Source organism: Brassica napus, chromosome A8 (genome assembly GCF_020379485.1).
Source record: "Brassica napus cultivar Da-Ae chromosome A8, Da-Ae, whole genome shotgun sequence".
NCBI classification, from domain to species: domain Eukaryota; kingdom Viridiplantae; phylum Streptophyta; class Magnoliopsida; order Brassicales; family Brassicaceae; genus Brassica; species Brassica napus.
In genome coordinates this window covers 2115217-2135328 of record NC_063441.1, presented here as the reverse complement: position 1 = coordinate 2135328, position 20112 = coordinate 2115217, and the positions used below count along the sequence as shown (strand labels likewise).

Sequence of the window (20112 nt, the reverse complement as noted above, 5' to 3'; positions counted from 1 at the left end):
CTAACTGAGTATGTAATTTAAATGGATTTTTTGGCGACAAAAATGAAAAATTAATTGAGAAATTGTTTTTTTTTTTTTATCAAATTGAGAAAAAAACATATTTAGAAAACGAAACCGTCGACATCCAAAAAGACGAGAGGGTATAATGTAATTACACGAATATATAAATAAATAAATATATATTCACCACTTCGCTTCCAACCCCTTCTCTCTCTCCTTCCACTTTTGTCTCAGTCTCTCTCTCTCTCTCTCTCTCTTTGTCGTCAGTATCACCCGCCGGCAAGAAACTCGAGTTTGAATTGTTTGGACTGCGACCACCAGTTAGTTTAAAGGAGTAGATAAGAAACAGAGCTAAGAAATACAAGTGGAAAGAGAAGGTTGATGATGGTGAAATGGATTCGTTCTTGGTTATCTAATCGACTCAACTCTTTCTCGGAGTAGGAACTGTGTATTTGGTTAGGTTCTTGTTCTATGGGGAAGGTGGCGGTTGCGTTCGCCTCGGCTGCGGTTGTGGCGGCTTGTTCAGTGGCGGCGGTGATGGTGAGGAGGAGAGTGAAGAGCAGAAGGAAATGGAGGACTGTGGTTGAGATTGTGAAGGAGTTTGAGGAAGGCTGTGATGCTCCTGTGGGGAGGTTGAGGCATGTGGTGGACGCTATGGCGGTGGAGATGCACGCTGGTTTGGCTTCTGAAGGTGGCTCCAAGCTTAAAATGCTTCTCACTTATGTTCATGATTTGCCTAATGGGTTAGCTTTCCTTCTTTTATTGATAAGAGTAATGTGTGAAGATAATCTTTACCTCAACTCCCTAGTTCGAATAAATGACCAATAGGACCGAAACTAATATTAAATGTGGTGGTTTCGGGTCGGGGAATTACGGGATTCAGCCTCGAACCTCCTGACATGCAAAAAAAAAATGCTTACCCATAGATTGATAGAGTAATGTGTGAAGATAATCTTTAGCAGTCCGAATGAATGACGACCACTGAGACAAAACTAATATTATATGTTGTGGTTTCGGATTTGAAACTTTTGGTATTAAAAAAAAGAGATCATTCTTTTGGTTGTTATCTTGTCCATGTCCCTTGATTTTGCTATTTTTATTTTTATTTTTATTTTTGTATAGTGGAATACTTTGTTGCTGCGTGATTCATAGAGTTACAATGTCTTGCTCTAAAATGGGAGTAAACGAGTCCTAGTCTTTGAGCTTTAGTTGGAGCTAAAGAAGTGTCAGTGGGTACCATTTCTCACAGGCACAGATTCTGTTCCTTCTTTTTTTTTTTTTAAACTTTATGTGACGTTTACATATATAGTGTAAAAGCTTGTAGGTGTTCTTCTTTTTTTTTATCGCTCTCTTATCTCGCTGACCTTTACTTTGGTATCTTGTTCCTATCCACTCGATTGCGACTGTTCAAGGACAATGCACTTGTTTCCTCATATATTTTCTAGCCATTGGATTCTCTTTTTAAGTGTTGCACTGACTGACTTTTTATACTTCCAGGACGGAGAAAGGAACTTATTATGCACTACACCTTGGAGGCACTTACTTTAGGATCTTAAGGGTTCATCTGGGTGGTGAGAGGTCATACCTAGATGTTCAAGATGTTGAACGACACCCTATACCTTCCCATTTGATGAATAGCACCAGCGAGGTGGTGACTCTTCACACTCTCTTTTTATTTCTCACCAGTCCCTTGTTTGCTATTATATTAATGTAAGTTGCTTAATGTTAGTATCCGTTATATTCCTTGTTCAAATGATTGCAGGTTCTTTTCAACTTTCTAGCCTTTTCATTGGAAAGGTTTATCCAAAAAGAAGGAAACGAATCTAATTCGCAAGGTGTTAAAAGGGAACTCGCATTTACGTTTTCGTTCCCTGTCAAGCACACTTGTATATCTTCCGGAGTTCTAATCAAATGGACCAAAGGTTTTGAGATTAGTGAAATGGTTAGTAATTAAGATGGTATACTTAACATTACTTTTTAGATTCTCTTCTACTGTGGCTTGGTTTTCAGATGAAGCAGCGAGTCTTTTGATTGGATTAGTAGTAAACGTTAGCTATCTTATGATTTTGTGACAATGTAATCCATCTCTTGTTATATGCTCATTAAAAGTTATTTTGTCATGTTAACATGCAAATTTTAATTTATTTTAGGTTGGGAAAGACATAGCTGAATGTCTACAAGGAGCTCTAAACAGAAGAGGCCTTGATATCCACGTTGCAGCTCTTGTAAGTTCCCCTTTTAGAAAAATTGTGATGCCTTAGCTAACTATTAGAAAAATGATGATTTGTTGTTCTAAATTCAGTTTTCCTTTTTTTTTTGAGCTAGGTAAATGATACTGTTGGAGCACTGTCACTTGGATACTATCATGATCCAGACACGGTTGTTGCGGTTGTATTCGGAACAGGTAGTAACGCGTGTTACTTGGAGCGAACCGACGCCATAATCAAGTGTCAGGGTCTGCTTACAACTTCTGGAAGCATGGTACTAATAGTCTATTAGAAAAAAAAAAAAAAAAGCTATCACGCTTAAGATTCCTCAGATGAAGAAATGTTTTCTTATATGTTTCAGGTGGTCAATATGGAGTGGGGAAATTTTTGGTCCTCACATCTGCCTAGAACTGCATATGACATTGACTTGGATGCAGAGAGTTCTAATCCAAACGATATGGTAGAGTCATCTTTGCTTTATCCATAAATTATTTATCTTCAGGTGAAGAACAAGCAGTGATTCTTTTATATATATGTAGGGATTTGAGAAGATGATAGCAGGACTGTATCTAGGTGACATTGTTCGTAGAGTGATTCTTCGCATGTCACAAGAATCTGATATCTTTGGACCTTCCTCGTCTGTGTTTTCTCAGCCTTACGTTCTGAGGTACATTACATATCTGCTGGTTCTTAATGCTCTAATTAGATGCTTGATTCTCACGTTATCGGAACAACTAACATTGTATACTTCAATCTCTCAGAACAAACTCAGTCTCAGCTATGCATGAAGACGACACACCTGAGTTACAAGAAGTAGCAAGAATCTTGAAAGACTTAGGGGTAAGTTAAAAAAGCTCATCTATTATGTTAAAAACAAATGTTATATGGAACTTAAAGAAGCTTAACCTTCCATAGGTATCAGATGTACCATTGAAGGTGAGAAAGCTGATGGTGAAAATATGCGACGTGGTGACACGAAGAGCAGGGAGGCTAGCAGCAGCGGGAATAGCGGGGATCTTGAAGAAGATAGGTCGAGATGGTGGAGGAGGAATCACGAGCGGGAGGAGCAGAGGCGAAATGCAGATGCAGAGAAGAACAGTTGTTGGAGTGGAAGGAGGTTTGTACATGAAGTACACCATGTTTAGAGAATACATGGAGGAAGCTTTGGTTGAGATTCTAGGAGAAGAAGTGAGTCAATACGTCGTCGTTAAAGCCATGGAAGATGGTTCTAGCATTGGCTCTGCTCTTCTCGTTGCCTCCTCTTTACAGTCATGATTAATGTTTTTATTATATAATTGGTTTATGTTGGTGAGTCTGTGTATATACACATTTATTCAATATTTGTTTGTTGTTATTTTATCATTGTTAAATAGACGCATATGTATAAGCTTCCGTGTAAATGTTTAGGAAGAACCTACTCATCCACATTAAAAGTAATGTGATCTTATTTCAAGTGAAGGAAACTGGAATCAGAAAAAGCTTCATCATTTGGTGGGCTGGGAACAAATACTCAAATCAAAACTCACTCGTTCACATTATTTTATGTCACTATTTGGCTCAAAAATAAAACTGAACGATAATTGTTACAGAAAAACAAATAGTAAAAAACAAATCAATGTGCTTCTTCTGTTGATTGAATCATGCACTGGTGGGAGGCATCTTCCTATACTCTGTACAGGGAAACAAAAGAGACCTTAAGAAATACATAATGGAGGAGAAACTTAGAAGATGGAATGTGAAACCTGCATTTTCTTTTTTTTTTTTACATTACCTTCTTGGTTGCTCCAGAGCTGAGCTGCTTGAGTGTTCAATGGTGAGCTGATGTTCGGTTCTGAGCATCACACACACACATACACTTAGGTATTAGATTAACTAACCAAAGAGCTTACAAGCAAAGAAATCAAAGGTAAACTACCTCCCAGAAGACTCTGGATTGATAGTAGTATTGTCCTCACATCATAAGCAGATGACCATTTATCCTTTCCCACAAAGACAACAAAATGTGAAAACTGATTTTTTTTCTAGCACAAAAGACACAAGTGGAAGTTATATTTATATATATCTAACCTGAAGAATGTCCAAGCAGATATTGCCATAGACATCAACATTGGGATGGAAGCAAGTAGTCTGGAACTTGATCTTTGGAGGCTTGAAAGGATAGTCACTGGAGAAAGAGAGTGAGAGTCTGTACTCAGTTCCTTCAGACACAGTCTCTTTGCTTCCTTTTATTGCCCCTTTCCAACAGAAGATGTTGTCTTCCTCAGGGAAAGCCGATGCTCCCGGGTTGTTAAGGCCCATTTAATAATTCATTGATCATCAAGAGAAGAGAAAGAATGTTTATGTACAGATCATGAATCAAAATAGTTGAAGTTGACAAACTATAAAATTTAGATTCTTTGATGATGGTTGTATGTGTCTTTTATGAAGTTTTCTCATATATATATTGCCAGAACAAGTTTTTTTTCCAGACTTCTTTTGAATTACTGAGAAATGTCGGATACAATTTTTTTAGGGACAATTTGCTCTATATTCATAACAGAGGGAAATTAAGAATATAGCCATGCTACAGTTTTTCTGTTTTTCTTGGGAGATGAGAAAATTTGCACACAAATATGACTAAAATCTCCTTTTAAGCGCGTGCGCGTGATGTTGACACTCCAAAACCAAATTTGTCATACTATACTACATACCATATAGTATCGTCACACAGAAAAGTTAAATCGTTGCGAGGTTGAGTTTGATCTATTTCGTAGTTGTACTATACATGATTATGATATAGTATAGTACTATAAGCAAAGTAATGTATGGAAAAAAACAAAAGTGGTGGACATGCAAGATAAATAAACAACCTATACTAAACAATAGTGTAATTTCCTATCATTTGCTGCACTAGTCAAGTCAAGCAAAACAAAAACACGCAATCTATGAAACACAATAAGGCCAACACACGCACATGATAGTTTCATATATTATGTGACGATACTATACATAATTACGACATAGTATAATAGTATAATCAAGTAGCGTGTAAAAAGAAGGAGGGAGGGAGGGAGAGGGAGGAAGGGAGGGAGAGAGAAGGAGGGAGGGAGGGAGGAACTGGGAAAGTAGTTGTAAAACTACCTTTCTATTCTATTATAGAATAGAACATAACAAAATATTGCATTCTAATTTGAACTGATAATTTTTCAAATGTGATGGATGTAAGAATACATAAGAATTGAATCACCAGATCATTAATCACTTGAATGTTTCTCTAATATAAAAAACCTAACAAAAACACTTTGAAAAAAAAATTATGTTGTATTCTATGATTCCTACTAAAATAGAATAGTATATTGTAATGGTAACTGTTTATCTTCTTCAAAAAATTTCATTTCTCTGGCAATTAAAGTAGACGAACAGTTTGATAATCAACCTTCTGTATCGATCATTGCTGCATTCTAGTTACACGAACAAAACCACCGCCGAGCTCGAGCTCCGTTTACCACCATTCTTGGAGCCGTCGTCATTTCTACTTCTTCTTAGCGATGTTTCCTCATTATTTCATTCTTAAGATGAGTATATATGATGTGCATACGGTTCAGTTTCATTTGTAATTCTTACAAAAACGAGTTAAAAAAATCATTTATCTAATAAAACACACGCGCAGGATAGTTTTGTCATTAATACATAATATATAGAGAATACTATAGCCATCAACTTGTTATGGGTATAGACTCAATATTTTTTCTGCTATGTACATGGTCCCTAATTTCTCATTTTTTATTCAGTTTTTAGACGATAACTTAAGATACTAATTTACCTACTCCTTAATTTTCACAAAGTAAATATATATAAATCTGAACATCGGTGCTTCAAAAATAGAACGTATAAAGTGTTTCACCCTCGAACAGTTCATTCAGATCCTAACAATTTTACGCACTTCACAGGCCATCTTATTATATAAAGTAGACTTTGTCTCTCTCTTGGTGATTCCACGTCATCAATTCATTCAACATGCATCCCTCTTTTAAACTCTGTGTTTTGTTTCATTTGTTCTTACATTTTAAGGGCTTTGTCGTATTCATTTATTAGGTTTCTGTTTTGTAAAACCATTATTGAGATTCAGGAGATGTACCGTCATGAATAGTCTATGAGTTAAGCTCCGATTCCGTCGATTCGTATTTGGCTCATATCCTCCGAAACGATGTCTTGATTCATAACTTCTTAACTCCATCAATTCACATCAGTCATGATTTCACATTCAGTGTTATTTATCTCTCTTATATAAAAAGGTAAGCTTCATCCCTTGAATATCATCTTCACAATTCGTTCTTTTCATTTGCTTTGTTTATGAGCTTTTGTGACCTTTAGTTTCTAGGGTTCATGTCTACTGAAAGCTCTAATGGAGGCTGTATCCGGTGGTTCCCGGATCTACCATACTCCCACACTCGGTTCTGTTGTCAACTCCATAAAATGGAATCATACGAGTAAGAACTGTCCGATTAGTCACATTTTTTTCTGGGTTTCGTGATAGGTGTGAGACTAAAGAAGTAATGCCTTTCACGTAGTGATTTGCTATTCTCACTTTTGATCTCAGGTTATGCAATTATTGAGCTTTGATTTTTTAGAATGTATCAAGATATTATGTGATCTGTTGTTTGAATTGAGTTTATTGTTTAAACTGGTGTGCGCCTTTAAGGATCTTATTTGGGAATGTGATTAGTCAGTAGCTTTCAAATGAAATGATCATATTTAGAAAATTCAGTTTCTTTCTTCTTTTTCTTTGATGTGTTGCAGTTCAGTTTTTTTTAATGCAGATTTAGTTGTAGCGAGGTCGGAAGATGATAAGAACATATACATATGTGGCAAAAAGATGAGTATAGTTTGGGAATTCAAAAAGATGAGAATAGTTTATAATATCTTGCAGAATTCTAAATTCGAGGAGTAGAGGATTAACCGAGAGCGTGATGTCATCCTCAAGGAAATGCAAGAGGTAATGGCATCATTACTCTGTTTTCTTAAAAATTCAAACTTTTTATGTTCTGTTCTCTATGGTTTTAGTTCAGATGTTGTATAATAGTTTATGTGTGTGTGAGTAATTGTGAGTCTTTTGAACTACAGTTCACATTTTTTCCAAGCCTTTATATTTCCAGAACAATAGTTACAAGAATGATAATAACTCTTTAATGCGCAGTGATGACTGAACAACAAGAGATGTGAACTGTAGTTTGTTCAAGACAGAGATGCGAGCGTGTCTATGATCCGAGTGAGGCTAGCATTGGATGGAGTGTGGTAACTGAAACCATGGCAGGTCAATTTTTTATATTTCAGACTACTATCTGATAAAGAGGGGCACAATAACTGGTTCGGTGGTGGTTAAAATGAAACATGCGATTGCAGTTAAAGTCCAATCTTATGGGTTTTTGTTGGGTTGTAAGCGAAACAAAGCTGTCTTGGTTGTTGATAGTACTATAGATCTTTATTAGTTGATCGGATGTGTGTAGCTATGACCAGGCAGGAACATATGTATATAAGTTGATATATTTTGGTGATAATTTTGATGAATGCTAAACTATTGAGGGGAATGTTCTCAAATTGGGGTGAAGATGAGTGTTCTTCACAAGTGGTGGAAATCAGTATTATAGTAATGAAACTTCAGGGTTTACAGAAAAGCTTACCTATTACGTTAGATCCTTGCCAAAAAATAAATAAGAAGAAAATTTAATTTGTTGGGAAGATGTAGATTCTTTTTACTGTAGCCAAAGGTATCGCTTACAAAAAGGTTTCAAGGTACTTTTATCTAAAATGTTTGAAAGTATTATTCTGCAAGAAGTTAATATATTATACAAGTATATATATTTAATTTTAACTTACTTTACAAAAATTCAAAATCGATAATGCAGGAATTGAAATAAAATCAATATATTCATATATTTGGAAACTATTTCCTTAATAAAGTGTCACATAAATATGATTTTATCTATGAATTTCTTTGATATTTATATTAACAGCTAAATTTTGAGTCCAAATTATTGTATCAAAATATTTTGAAATAAAATCGATATATTCATATATTTGGAAACTATTTCCTTCATAAAGTGTCACATAAATATGATTTTGTTTATGAATTTCTTTGAAATTTATATTAACAGCTAAATTATGAATCCAAATTATTGTATCAAAATATTTTAAAATAAATAATAAAAGAAAACCATTAATACAACATGTTACAAAATAATTGTATGTAAAAGACTATTATATTGTTTATAAAAAATTTAGACAAGACCAGGGCAGCCAATTGCTGGAAGGAAATATACAGATCAATCCATCAAATTAGTGTCTCTAGGCTCGAATATTACCGATCTTAACACATACTATTATTAGAAGCAAATGACTAAATTCATTTTTATTATGTACTATGTTTCATAAAGTTGTATTATATTTGTTGGTCTAAACTGTTGTATTATGTGTGTTTTCATATGTTTTGGAATGTTTTTTCAGCTGCTTCTCGGTTATGCTGGACTTTTTGTTGCAGGTATGCCAAGGAAAAGGTTAAAAAGGTATCATCTCTCTCCCGAAGCCCTATTTTTTCAATCTTGCTTTGGTGAAGGCAACAATGGACTTACACTGTATCCATCTCTCTACTGGCTTTCCTGTATCTTTGTTGTAACTGTTGTAAAATGCTTCTTTTGGTTAAAAATGCAGTTTATTAACGCTTATGACTATTTAACGCTTATGAAGGTTCAGAATTTTTAAAAACTGGAAGCACTGCAGTAAAAATGGTTTGTAATTAAAACTATTGCCAGCTTCATAGACAAACAAGCTTGACTGTGTTTATCTTCATTACTCCTCTTTTTTTTTTTTTTGAATGAATGCTAAATTATATTCATCAAAAAACCTTTGTACAACAAGTGTGTCTTATTTGGAAATTAATATAGCCTACTTCTACCTCAAGCTATCCCAAAAAATGCTACTCCATAATTCCTACTCCAAAATTTCTACTCCTCTCTACTAACCAAAGACTATTTACAATCTCGAAGCAAACCAGAATTGCAAAATGCCTTGATAGCCCTCCACACCTTTGGACTGCAGTATACTCAGCTTGTTCCTGATAGCTTTATCAGTAAGTTTGATCAGAATTTGCAGGGGAATGGCTTGCTCACCATGCCTACGGTTGTTTCGCTCTCTCCACACCGCATAAAGGACAGCTTGAAACGCATACTTGAGACAGAAGAGTTGTTGCTTGCCCATAGTTGATGTTGAAAACAATCGTACTAGAGCCTCCCAATCATCAGTGAACCCATTCCTCAGAATCCCTTTAGTGAGCTGCTTCCATATTGAGGATGAGAAGGAGCACTCGAAGAATAGGTGGTTTCGTGTCTCCTGTCCATTCCTGCATAAAATGCAGGTTGTGTCGACACTCTGATCCCAACTGGAGATGCGGTCCAATGTAGAGAGTCTGTTCTGGATTGCCAGCCAAGTCATAAACGAGAATTTCGGAGTGGCTTGAGCAAACCAAACGCACCGAGCCCAACTACACTGAGCTACGATCACTCTGGTAAGCTTCCAAGTTTCCATTGTAGAAAACTTTGGTTTGAACCCAGACTCCCTTCTCCACAGATCAACATCCATCACTGCCGTGCCTTGCCTATTCCGCAAACTCTCTAAACCCTTCTCGATATCATTTAGAATGGTCCTTCGATGCCTACGTTTCCTTCTCGTGTTATTGAGAGCTTCCTCCACTGTTGCTTCTCTTCTAATTCCCAAATCAATAATCCCTCTGTCCCCCAAAAGATCAGCCAGAACTCCCCACTCTGACCAATTGTCGAACCAAAACGAAGTGTTACTTCCGTTCCCCACTGCCTTTCTATGAAAATTTCTAGCCACCGTCCTCAGTTTTAGCATCTTTTTCCACATCCAAGATCCACCTTGAGATTTCTCATTAACTTCCCAGAAGTTCCTCTTCTTGAGCAGGTTTGATTTAATCCATTTCCCCCAAAGAGAACCTCCTACTAACATTCTCCAGATAAGCTTCAAGCCATAAACCAAGTTCACTTCTTTTAAATCCCTGATCCCCAATCCTCCCTCCTTTAGCGGTTTACAAATATCTCTCCATGCAACCTTAGCTCCAGTTGTCTTTAGCTCTGGTCCCGTCCAGAGAAAAGCTGAGCAGAGATGAGCTATATCTTTCATACATTGACTCGGAAGCCTGAAGACTGCATTCCAAAAATTCACAATACTCATAATCACAGATTTTAAAAGTTGTAATCTCCCTGCATAGGAGAGGAACCGGCTTGTCCACGAGCATATGCGAGTTCTGATCTTCTCAAGCAGAGGTAGGTAATCCTGTTTAGCCATAGCCTTAGTCATCAGAGGGAGCCCCAAATATCAGAGGGAGCCCCAAATACCCCAAATACTGATCAACTTTGTTTTGGTACAATTGATTGATCTGGCTGAACTGAAGAAAGGTCCTCTAGAACAGTTCACACATGAGATGAAACTTTTTCTATGGAAGCAATGTTTGGCTGAACAAATGTTGTATCTTATCACTTTTGTTGATTTATTATGTAGGTACGATACAGTAACTCTCAGACTTTGTTTGTGAAAGGCTTTCTTTTCGTATGTTTTGTGGGCATTGAATTTTCAAAAAATGTGACTATATTTAAAAAACTATCTGATGAACAAATGTGGATTGATCCGAAATTATACCATATAATATATTTCAAACATGATATATAATATTTTGATAAAAAACATCATATATAATATTTAAATGATTCTAAATTACTTAACAAAAGCAAAACATTTTTAAGGAAAACAATTATAGTAAATTTGTTAAATAAAAATAGATTAAATATATATACAATATAATCAAATACAAAAAAAAACTAATAGAATAAAAATACAACAATCACTGATTTTACTATTAAAATTAAAAAAAATATATATACTATGTATTTCGCCCGCACATGCGGATATATACATTTCATAATTACTTATTAATACATACATTATAATTATCTTTTATTTTAATATATATATTTAGATTTTGGATCATTCTAATTGTTATTAATATTAATCATTTATCTAATCAAAAAAATAAATAACTTCATGACTGCCTACAAATTTTTCAAATAAAAAATTTAAAATATATAAACTGTTATAATTATTTATTTTTTGTATTTGCCAGATGGGTAGTGATGAGTTAGGAGACCGATTGTATTTGATTACCATCCAGTTTACTGACTATTTCGATAACGCTATGTCAATTTAATATTAGTTCCTGTTCAATAAAATTTAGAAATTAATAAATCTATCAAATAATGTTAACCTGTCCAATTGATTACAAAATTTATTTAATTTTTTGGAGGTTTCTAATGGATTTTGTTTTCCTTATCGAGAATTGTACTTCATAATTTATGTTATTTATGGATAATATTTTGAATTTTATTATATTTTATTTTAATATGTCTCATAAATTTTTCGATATTATTTATGGAAAAATAATATTATTCACCTAAAATAAAGAATTACAACACATATACAATACAATTCTAATTAATAATAATATAAAATCTGTAACTTCTAAAACTATACACTATTTATTCCATATTTTGAATGAAAGTATCTTCTTAAACACACAAATTATTTTGGGACATTGCAATTATACATACACACAATAACTGCCTCTTGATACTGAAGTTAATTTGTTCCCTCTTGTCCATGTCAAATATTGAGTACCAGCTTTTTTTCATGGCTGATGCTTTCTCCCAAAGACATTGGTATTATGATGTAAAATCTGTTACTTTTAAAACTATACACTATTTATTTTATATTTTGAATTTTGTTATGCCCGTCACCTAGTATAACTTAAAAACAAGATAATTGAATGGTTAACCAAGGATATCTCTCACCTAATAATAATTTTAAGATGACACAAATAAAAAAAAAGGAAACAGAAAGAAGAAAATAGGGGGAAAACACATCTTTGACAATTTACGTACACACTTCTGCTTATTCGTGGTAGGTTTTGTTCTTCCCTCGTTCCATTCATGCAATTTCTTGGCTTTCACGGAAGCCACGACAAGAACAAGAAATAAAGATTTCACTGAGATCATATTGGTTCCATTGTGCGTGTAACCGCAATGCGAACTTGGGAGAACCCGGTTACACTTGCGTGTAACACGGCCTTCAAGAAAACTCTACCTTCTTGCACTCTCCTTATCATCTTTATCGCCGTGTTATGCCCGGTAGTAATGTCTCAGATGGTTGTGCCAGATTCAGACGCAGATTGTCTCCTGAGATTCAAAGATACATTAGCAAATGGTTCGGGGTTTAATAGCTGGGATCCATTTACATCACCATGTCGAGGAAATGACGCGAATTGGTTCGGTGTTCTATGTACCAATTTCGTATACGGGTTACAACTTGAGGGAATGAGCTTAACCGGGAAGTTAGACGTAGAACCATTGGTTCCTATGAAGAATCTACGAACCATAAGCTTCATGAACAATGATTTCATTGGCCCAATGCCTCAGGTTAACAGGCTTACTTCTATGAGATCTTTGTATTTGTCTAATAACCGGTTTTCGGGGGAGATACCAGCAGATGCATTTCAAGATATGCCCCATTTGAAGAAGATTTTCTTGGCGAATAACGCGTTTCGTGGGACAATCCCTGCTTCTATAACTTCTTTGCCAAGGCTTATAGAGGTGAGGCTAAATGGTAATCAGTTTCAAGGGCATATACCATATTTTAAACAAGAGGATCTTAAGTTAGCTAGCTTTGAAAACAATGATCTAGATGGACCCATCCCTGAAAGCCTTCAAAACATGGATCCTGGCTCTTTTGCAGGTACATTTTCATTGGTATGTATAGATTAACATGATAGGATAAAATATATTTTTCAATTTATAAAATGAATTGAATGTCTTATGTTTTGTAAATTGTAGGTAACAAAGACTTGTGTGGTCCTCCCTTAAATCCATGTTCTATTGATCCAAGATCTCATCCTAGTCCTCCCCAGGGGAAGAAGAGCGAATCTTTTAACACTATAGCAATCGTTTTGATATCTATTGGAATAATACTAGTGATCATCGCGCTTGTGATCTGTTTCATCCAATCAAGAAGACGAAACTGCCTGTCAGATTATCCTTCAGCTGGTAAAGAGAGGGTAGAAAGCTACACTTATCATGAGCCCGAGATTGATAAGATCAATAAACCAGCAGAATCCGTTGTCAACCACGCAAGGAGAGGATCCATGCCTGATCCAGCAGGCAGGCTTCTATTTGTGAGGGACGACGTTAAAAGATTTGGTCTTCAAGATCTTCTTAGAGCTTCAGCTGAAGTTCTTGGTTGTGGAACATTTGGTGCTTCATACAAAGCAGCGATATCCAGCGGACAAACATTGGTTGTGAAGAGGTATAAACATATGAACAATGTTGGAAGAGATGAGTTTCATGAGCATATGAGAAGGTTAGGGAGATTAAACCATCCGAATCTATTGCCTCTAGTCGCTTACTATTACCGGCGAGAAGAAAAGCTCTTAGTCACTCAGTTAATGGCTAATAGTAGCTTGGCAAGCCATCTTCATGGTATATTTTAACATTATATTATACATTTAACGGATTTCATCTTAAAACCAACTGGCAGTTTGGTCTTTTACCGGGGATTACTAAAAATTTGAGTTTTATGTTCTATGTTTTCAGCAAATCATTCCCCGGATCAACCTGGATTGGATTGGTTAACACGTTTAAAGATCATAAAAGGATTGGCAAATGGTTTATCTTACTTGTTCAAGGAGCTACCAACATTAACTATCCCTCATGGTCATATAAAGTCATCGAATGTGGTTTTAGACGAATCACTCGAGCCATTGTTAACAGATTACGCTCTAAGACCGGTGATGAGTTCAGACCATGCACATAACTTCATGACTGCCTACAAATCACCAGAGTATAGACCAGAGAAAGGACAAGCCATAACAAAAAAGACAGATGTTTGGTGTCTCGGTGTGTTGATATTGGAGCTTTTGACAGGGAGATTCCCTGAGAATTATTTAACGCAAGGTTATGACCCGGGCATGAGTCTTGTGACATGGGTTAATGACATGGTTAAAGAGAAAAAAACAGGTGACGTGTTTGACAAGGAAATGAAAGGGAAGAAGAATTGTAAAGCGGAAATGATTAGTTTGTTGAAAATAGGGTTGAGATGTTGTGAAGAAGAAGAAGAGAGAAGGATGGAGATGAGAGAGGCTGTGGAAATGATTGAGATGTTGAGAGAAGGTGAACCTCATGATGAGTTTGGTTCCATGGATCATCGAAAGTCCGGCTACGAGGTCTAAGTTTTAAGTATGAATCATAGTTCGATAATGTTGGATGGTGATGACTTTGGTTTTTAGATGAACGGATGAGTTTTAGGGCTTTAAAATGCATAACAAGAGCGTGAATATTCCTGCGGTCCTAGCTTGACCGGGGAGAAGATTGAAAAACATGTGATGATGGGCTTTTCTTCCTTTATGGTTAGTGCAGATGGTTAAGAAAAAAATATATGAGAAGTTAGAGGTCCTGAAAATGTGGTATACGTTTCGATTGTGTATTTTCTGATGATCTTACTAACAATAGTGATTACATTGTAAAGAGTATCTCACTTCCTAAACTACATCAATTACAATTACATAATATTGAGTAATAAATGGAACACAATCATCCTCACCAGTATATCTTCTTCATAAGCCCTAGCTTCTTCTTCTTTTGAATCCACCATGCTCATGATATCTAGGAAGCTTCCTTTACTTGTAAAAAATATTAGGGTGTAATCTTTATCTTTGCTCTGCGTTTTTTTTAGGGAAGCTACCACTCCAGCATTCCATCAAAACATTAGGCACCAATTTTCCTTCACGCATGTGTTTCATCCTTCCAATCCCACCTCCCTCGTTTGTGGAATCCGATCAAGAGAGAACTAATAGTAACCAAGTTCATAGAGAAAGCTCTAGTTTCCATTTGCTCCACCAATTAACGAGTGGGGCAACTTAAAGATTTTAGTAGGGGCAGCTGGCCCCTCCCTGAGGCCTGAGGGTTCCATCTAAAAGAGAATTATACACAATAGTATCAAGGAAAACCCCGTTAAATCCTCACTGCATCATCCTTGATCCATCTGATAAGATTTACAAGATCCTTGGATCAGTATATGATACATCGAATTATCAGGTTCATTGCCAGCTACTTCCATTTAATTCCATACGACCAAAGCATCTTTAGATTTTCCAAACATACATAACACATGAATCAAGCTGTTATACACGCGAATATGTCAGGAGCGGTAGAGGATCCAGACACCAAGCATTTATATTTCATCGCTTTGAAAGAACTCAGTGCAACCAGAGGCCGATCTAGAAACTAATTTAATATGGGACACAATATATATATATATATTATATTAACTAGAAATTAAATGATTCAATAAAACATATGTTTAGTTATATTATATTATATTTTCTAAAATTACATTATTTAAAAAATATATATAATTCTTTTTAAAAAGTCATATTAAAAGATAAAACTATCTTTATAGTGCTAGAAATTTTTCAGTAATATTAAAAATTAGATATTATATATAATTTTATTAGGGCAATTGTCAATAATAGCATCTTTTGAAGTTTATGTCTCAAAAATGACACTAGAAGGAGAAAGTCACAAAAATGACATTCATTAAAGGGTAAAATATCCCTAATACTTTTGATTTTAAATTAAATAAACAAACAAAATAAATAAAATAAAAATAAAAAAAAATGAAAAAAAGAAATTTCTTTTATAATTTCAGATTATATGTTTTCAGATTCGAAATTTTTATAATTTTTTTTTGAAATTTTTTTTAAATTTTTTTTTTGAAATTTTTTTTTTATAATTTAAAAATACTTTTTTAAACTGTTTTTAAAATTTTTATTTTTTATTTTAGTATTTATTTTTTATAAAATTTTAAACCTTAATTTCAAAACCTCATCCCTTAACTCTAAACCCTAAAGTTTGGATTAATTAATCCAATGGGCATAAGTATATATTTACCTCTTTAATGAAACCTATTTTTGTGACTTTGAACCTTGAGTATTAGTTTAGGAACAAAAACTTGGTTTGGTGCTATCTTAGGTTTTTTCTCAAAATGGAATTCATACTGAAAGTTAAACACTTTTCAAATGGATTTGACCCCAAAAAAAAACACACTTTTCAAATGGTTTCTTTTTTTCTGTATCATATTCGTAGCAGAGAATCAAAAGTGAAATAAAGATTATGACACTGATTATTCAGACCGTTTTTTTATTACAGTTTTGCTATATACGCTACTTTACTATGGTCTGCAACCTGAGAGCTTAAGAGTTTCTCATTTCTTTTCCGGAAGCTTCTCCAGCAACTCTGGTATCACCTCAAAAAGATCTCCAACAAGTCCATAATCAGCTACCTACCAATTTCATTGCCAATCGTTTTATCTCATACTAAGATTGACATTGAGAAGAAGGGTATCATTAGTGTCTTTGTTACCTGGAAAATAGGTGCATCTGCGTCTTTATTAACTGCCACAATCACCTTAGAATCCTTAATCCCAGCTAAGTGTTGAATAGCCCCTGAAACACCAAACGCCATGTATAGCTCTGGTGCTACTATTTTCCCTGTTTGTCCCACCTGAACACACACACACACACATACATAAAACTCTTATTGGAGTTTAAATAAAATGGAAGAAGATCCAAAAACATTACCTGAAGGTCATTAGGAACATATCCAGCATCGACAGCAGCACGAGTAGCACCAACTGCACAAATGAAACAGAAAACCATGTAAACTTTTGAAACAGATTAGGACAAGCATATATGATGTATGTACTAACCTGCTCCACCAAGTTTCTCTGCAAGCTTTTCAATCATTTTAAAATTCTCAACACTCTTTAACGCTCTTCCACCAGTAATCACAACACGCGCACTTCCAAGATCAGGCCGTTCTGTATCCTGAGTTGATTGCCCCACGTATCTAGATCTACTCACAGCGTCTGCAATGGACAATAAGCATACTCAACTTTTTTTTTATAAAAAAAAAAAAGGAGCAACAAGGCTATGCACAAGAGAATAATACTAAACAAACCTTCTTTGAATTTGGAGAGATCAATCTGAGAGATAGTAGCTTTCTTTGACTCAGTTATTGGGGTAACAGGAAAAGAAGTAGTTCTAATAGTCAACACACAAGGACCAGCACCAGTATAACGAACTCTACACAAGGCGTTTCCCGCATATATAGGCCTGCCAAAAGATTTTTACATATTTCCAAACATTAGCTTCAAAAATTCTTTTTATTGAAATCTTTACTAACACTCCAAAATCTCAAGCAATACATGATAGGAGTATACCTGATAAACTCATTGGATCCTAAGATTTTGACAACATCAGTAACAGGAGAGACATCTAAAAGAGCAGCAACGCGAGGTAGTATGTTCTTGCCAAATGAGCTAGAGGAAGCAAGGATGTGAGAGTAATCTCTTTGTTGGCGAACAAAGTCAACCAGTTTAGCCCAAGGTTCAGCTAAAGGGTACTCAAATCTATCTGAATCAGCAACAAGTACCTATAAAGAAAAGCACAAACATTTAAGACCCACAAGAAAAAGGACAAATGAAGAATGGTGTTAGTTACCTCGGAAACAGAAGGATGACAAGAGGCAGCTTGAGAAGCAGCTTCTTGAAGAGAAGAGCCAGAACCAGCTAATAGCAAAGAAACGGAAGAGCTCTCACCCAAATGGTTTGCTGCAACCACTGTGCTCACTGTCTGAGCTTTGATGGAACCACTCTCATGTTCCGCTAGAATCAGAGTGCTAATCTAAAATTAACAACAAAAAACCAAATAAAGTTAAGCCCTTTTTTTATAATCAAATTGAAATAATCACTACACAGGCTGATAAAGTTTACAACTTTCGATTCCTCTTTGAAAGAAGGATAAGGTGTGATTTGATTATAGCTGCAAATCGATGTTCAAAAAAAAAAGAAAAGGGTTGAGGAGAAAGGGGGCATACGCATCGAGAGAGGTTGGTGATGGAGATGAATCGATGAGCATTCGAGAGGACGAGCTTCTTCTTCGTGAGAATAGCTCTCGTCATTGTTTTCGCTTCTGTTTGGATTTCTCCATCAGACGTCACTTCTCGTCTGATCCAGTTTCTGAAACGGTGTCGTTTTCTGAAACGACGAAACGACGTCGTTGTAGCCACTTCACCTACTGGGTCCGAATTGGTGTTCTATCTCTCAATTTAATTAGAACTAGAGACCCGTGCAACCGCACGGGTGTTTGTTTTCACTTTTCTATACATAAATTATTGTTTTAGTACATAAGTGGTATATATTTTTAATGTTAATCACATGCTTAAATATTTATATAACTATTTCAAATATAATAATTTTATAATTTACATGTTATAATTAATTAATTGTTTAAACCTTATGTATTTGCCACTTCTTATTATATATTTATCTTATTATATTTGCATTTAGTTATTAAGCAAATGAATATAGGGGATTCATGAGAAAATATATTTAAAAAATATTTTGTATTTAATTTATGCTAAATTCTGACCCGTATTTCAAAACTGGATTTCTTTTTACCAATATTTTTATGATTATTCATTTTAGATAATTTATTATTGTATATATAAAAGTGTAAGATATGTTAATTTTTAGACATATATTATATATTTTGTTAATTTTAAGTCGTTCTATCATCATATTATATTTTAAATAAATAGTTTATATTTATGAAAATAAAATTTATAAATTTATCAATTGAATATAATTTTATCATATTTATTTTAGTATAATAATTATATTTTAACATGATCATGACTATAAAAGTAGATAAAATATGATATAATTTATTTATTTTCATTTCTAAATGATAACTTAAAATACATTAAGTTATTGTTTAAATATTACACAGATTTATTAGAATTTTTAAAATATAATATATAAATATATACTATATTTAAAATGAAAATATATTATGATTAAGTAGTTACAAAGATTTTATATTATTAACTTTAACGAAATACATGTTAATTTTTATACATGTATTATATAGTTTGATAATGTTAACCCATCTTACCAACATATTAGATTTTATTTTTGAACATAAATATTTTATAATTACGAAAATAAAATATATAAATATATAAATTTAATACAATTTTATTATATTTAGCTCAATATAATAATTTCAATTTAATATGATTGATTATGATTATATAATAACTAAAATATTATAGATTTTTTTATTTTTTATTTTATATAACTGAATATATTAATGTATAATAATATTTTAAACTAATTTCGAAATTAGTGAAAATATTTAAATATAATTTCAAAAATGAATATCTTGTCAAAATATTTTTAAACAGATTTGTTAGAATTTTAAAATAAATATATTTATATTTAAAATGAAAAGATATCAAAAGATACTATGATTAAAATATTTTAAAAATTATATTTATTATTAGTCTGAATTAAAATATAGTATGAATTTCTATGAATAGGTCCATTAGGTTCATTTTTGAAAAAATCACACATGAATCAAGGTTGTGACTTATGTTTTAATATATAAGATTTTTTACTCTCTAAAACACTTTTTGTCTTTTAATTTACACAAAATGACACTTGTTGCTGGAGGCACACTTCTTTATTGTGTAATGTCCTACATGCCCTCAAACTAACTAAACTCTTTTCTCACTAACTAAGCTATCACTTTCCATAAAAATAGTTCAACAAATCAGTTTCTTTATTTTTGAGTTTTCGGAAACCATCATTTATTCTCTTTTTGGCTTTACTTTTTGAAATTCAGATCTATTTTTCCCAATTTCCCAGCCCCTTCGTTTACTAACCATAATTCTGCTAAATCTTTTCT

The 20112-nt window shown here is 34.0% G+C and overlaps 4 protein-coding genes across 5 annotated transcripts; 2 read left to right on the top strand and 2 right to left on the bottom strand.

Annotated features, from left to right (window-relative positions):
* Positions 1-212: 212 nt before the first annotated feature.
* On the top strand, positions 213-3665 carry LOC106439029 (hexokinase-3). The gene is made up of 9 exons (XM_013880368.3): positions 213-743; positions 1498-1648; positions 1763-1942; positions 2151-2225; positions 2326-2481; positions 2569-2667; positions 2747-2874; positions 2969-3047; positions 3123-3665. Exons 1-9 carry the CDS (start codon positions 472-474, stop codon positions 3480-3482), a joined length of 1500 nt encoding a protein of 499 aa, XP_013735822.1. The 5' UTR covers positions 213-471; the 3' UTR covers positions 3483-3665.
* Positions 3666-3845: 180 nt separating this feature from the next.
* LOC106443892 (ubiquitin-conjugating enzyme E2 20) lies at positions 3846-4517 on the bottom strand. Its single transcript, XM_013885441.2, is given in 4 exon segments — positions 3846-3877; positions 3979-4038; positions 4123-4186; positions 4275-4517. Coding segments are annotated over 4 exon segments (399 nt in total).
* Positions 4518-12172: 7655 nt separating this feature from the next.
* Positions 12173-15422, top strand: LOC106380329 (pollen receptor-like kinase 5). The gene is made up of 3 exons (XM_013820097.3): positions 12173-13043; positions 13142-13783; positions 13898-15422. The coding sequence occupies exons 1-3, from the start codon at positions 12335-12337 to the stop codon at positions 14530-14532; spliced, it is 1986 nt and encodes a 661-aa protein (XP_013675551.1). The 5' UTR covers positions 12173-12334; the 3' UTR covers positions 14533-15422.
* Positions 15423-16359: 937 nt separating this feature from the next.
* On the bottom strand, positions 16360-18404 carry LOC106439028 (electron transfer flavoprotein subunit alpha, mitochondrial). 2 transcript variants are annotated; one of them, XM_013880367.3, is made up of 8 exons: positions 18239-18404; positions 17863-18045; positions 17583-17794; positions 17321-17475; positions 17070-17228; positions 16942-16994; positions 16724-16864; positions 16360-16643 (listed from the first exon to the last, which is right to left on the bottom strand). In XM_013880367.3, exons 1-8 carry the CDS (start codon positions 18320-18322, stop codon positions 16566-16568), a joined length of 1065 nt encoding a protein of 354 aa, XP_013735821.1. In that variant the 5' UTR covers positions 18323-18404; the 3' UTR covers positions 16360-16565. The 2 variants fall into 2 exon arrangements, with proteins under 2 accessions (XP_013735821.1, XP_022572195.1); XM_022716474.2 differs by having other exon boundaries at positions 17863-18040; positions 18239-18371.
* Between the last annotated feature and the right edge of the window lie 1708 nt (positions 18405-20112).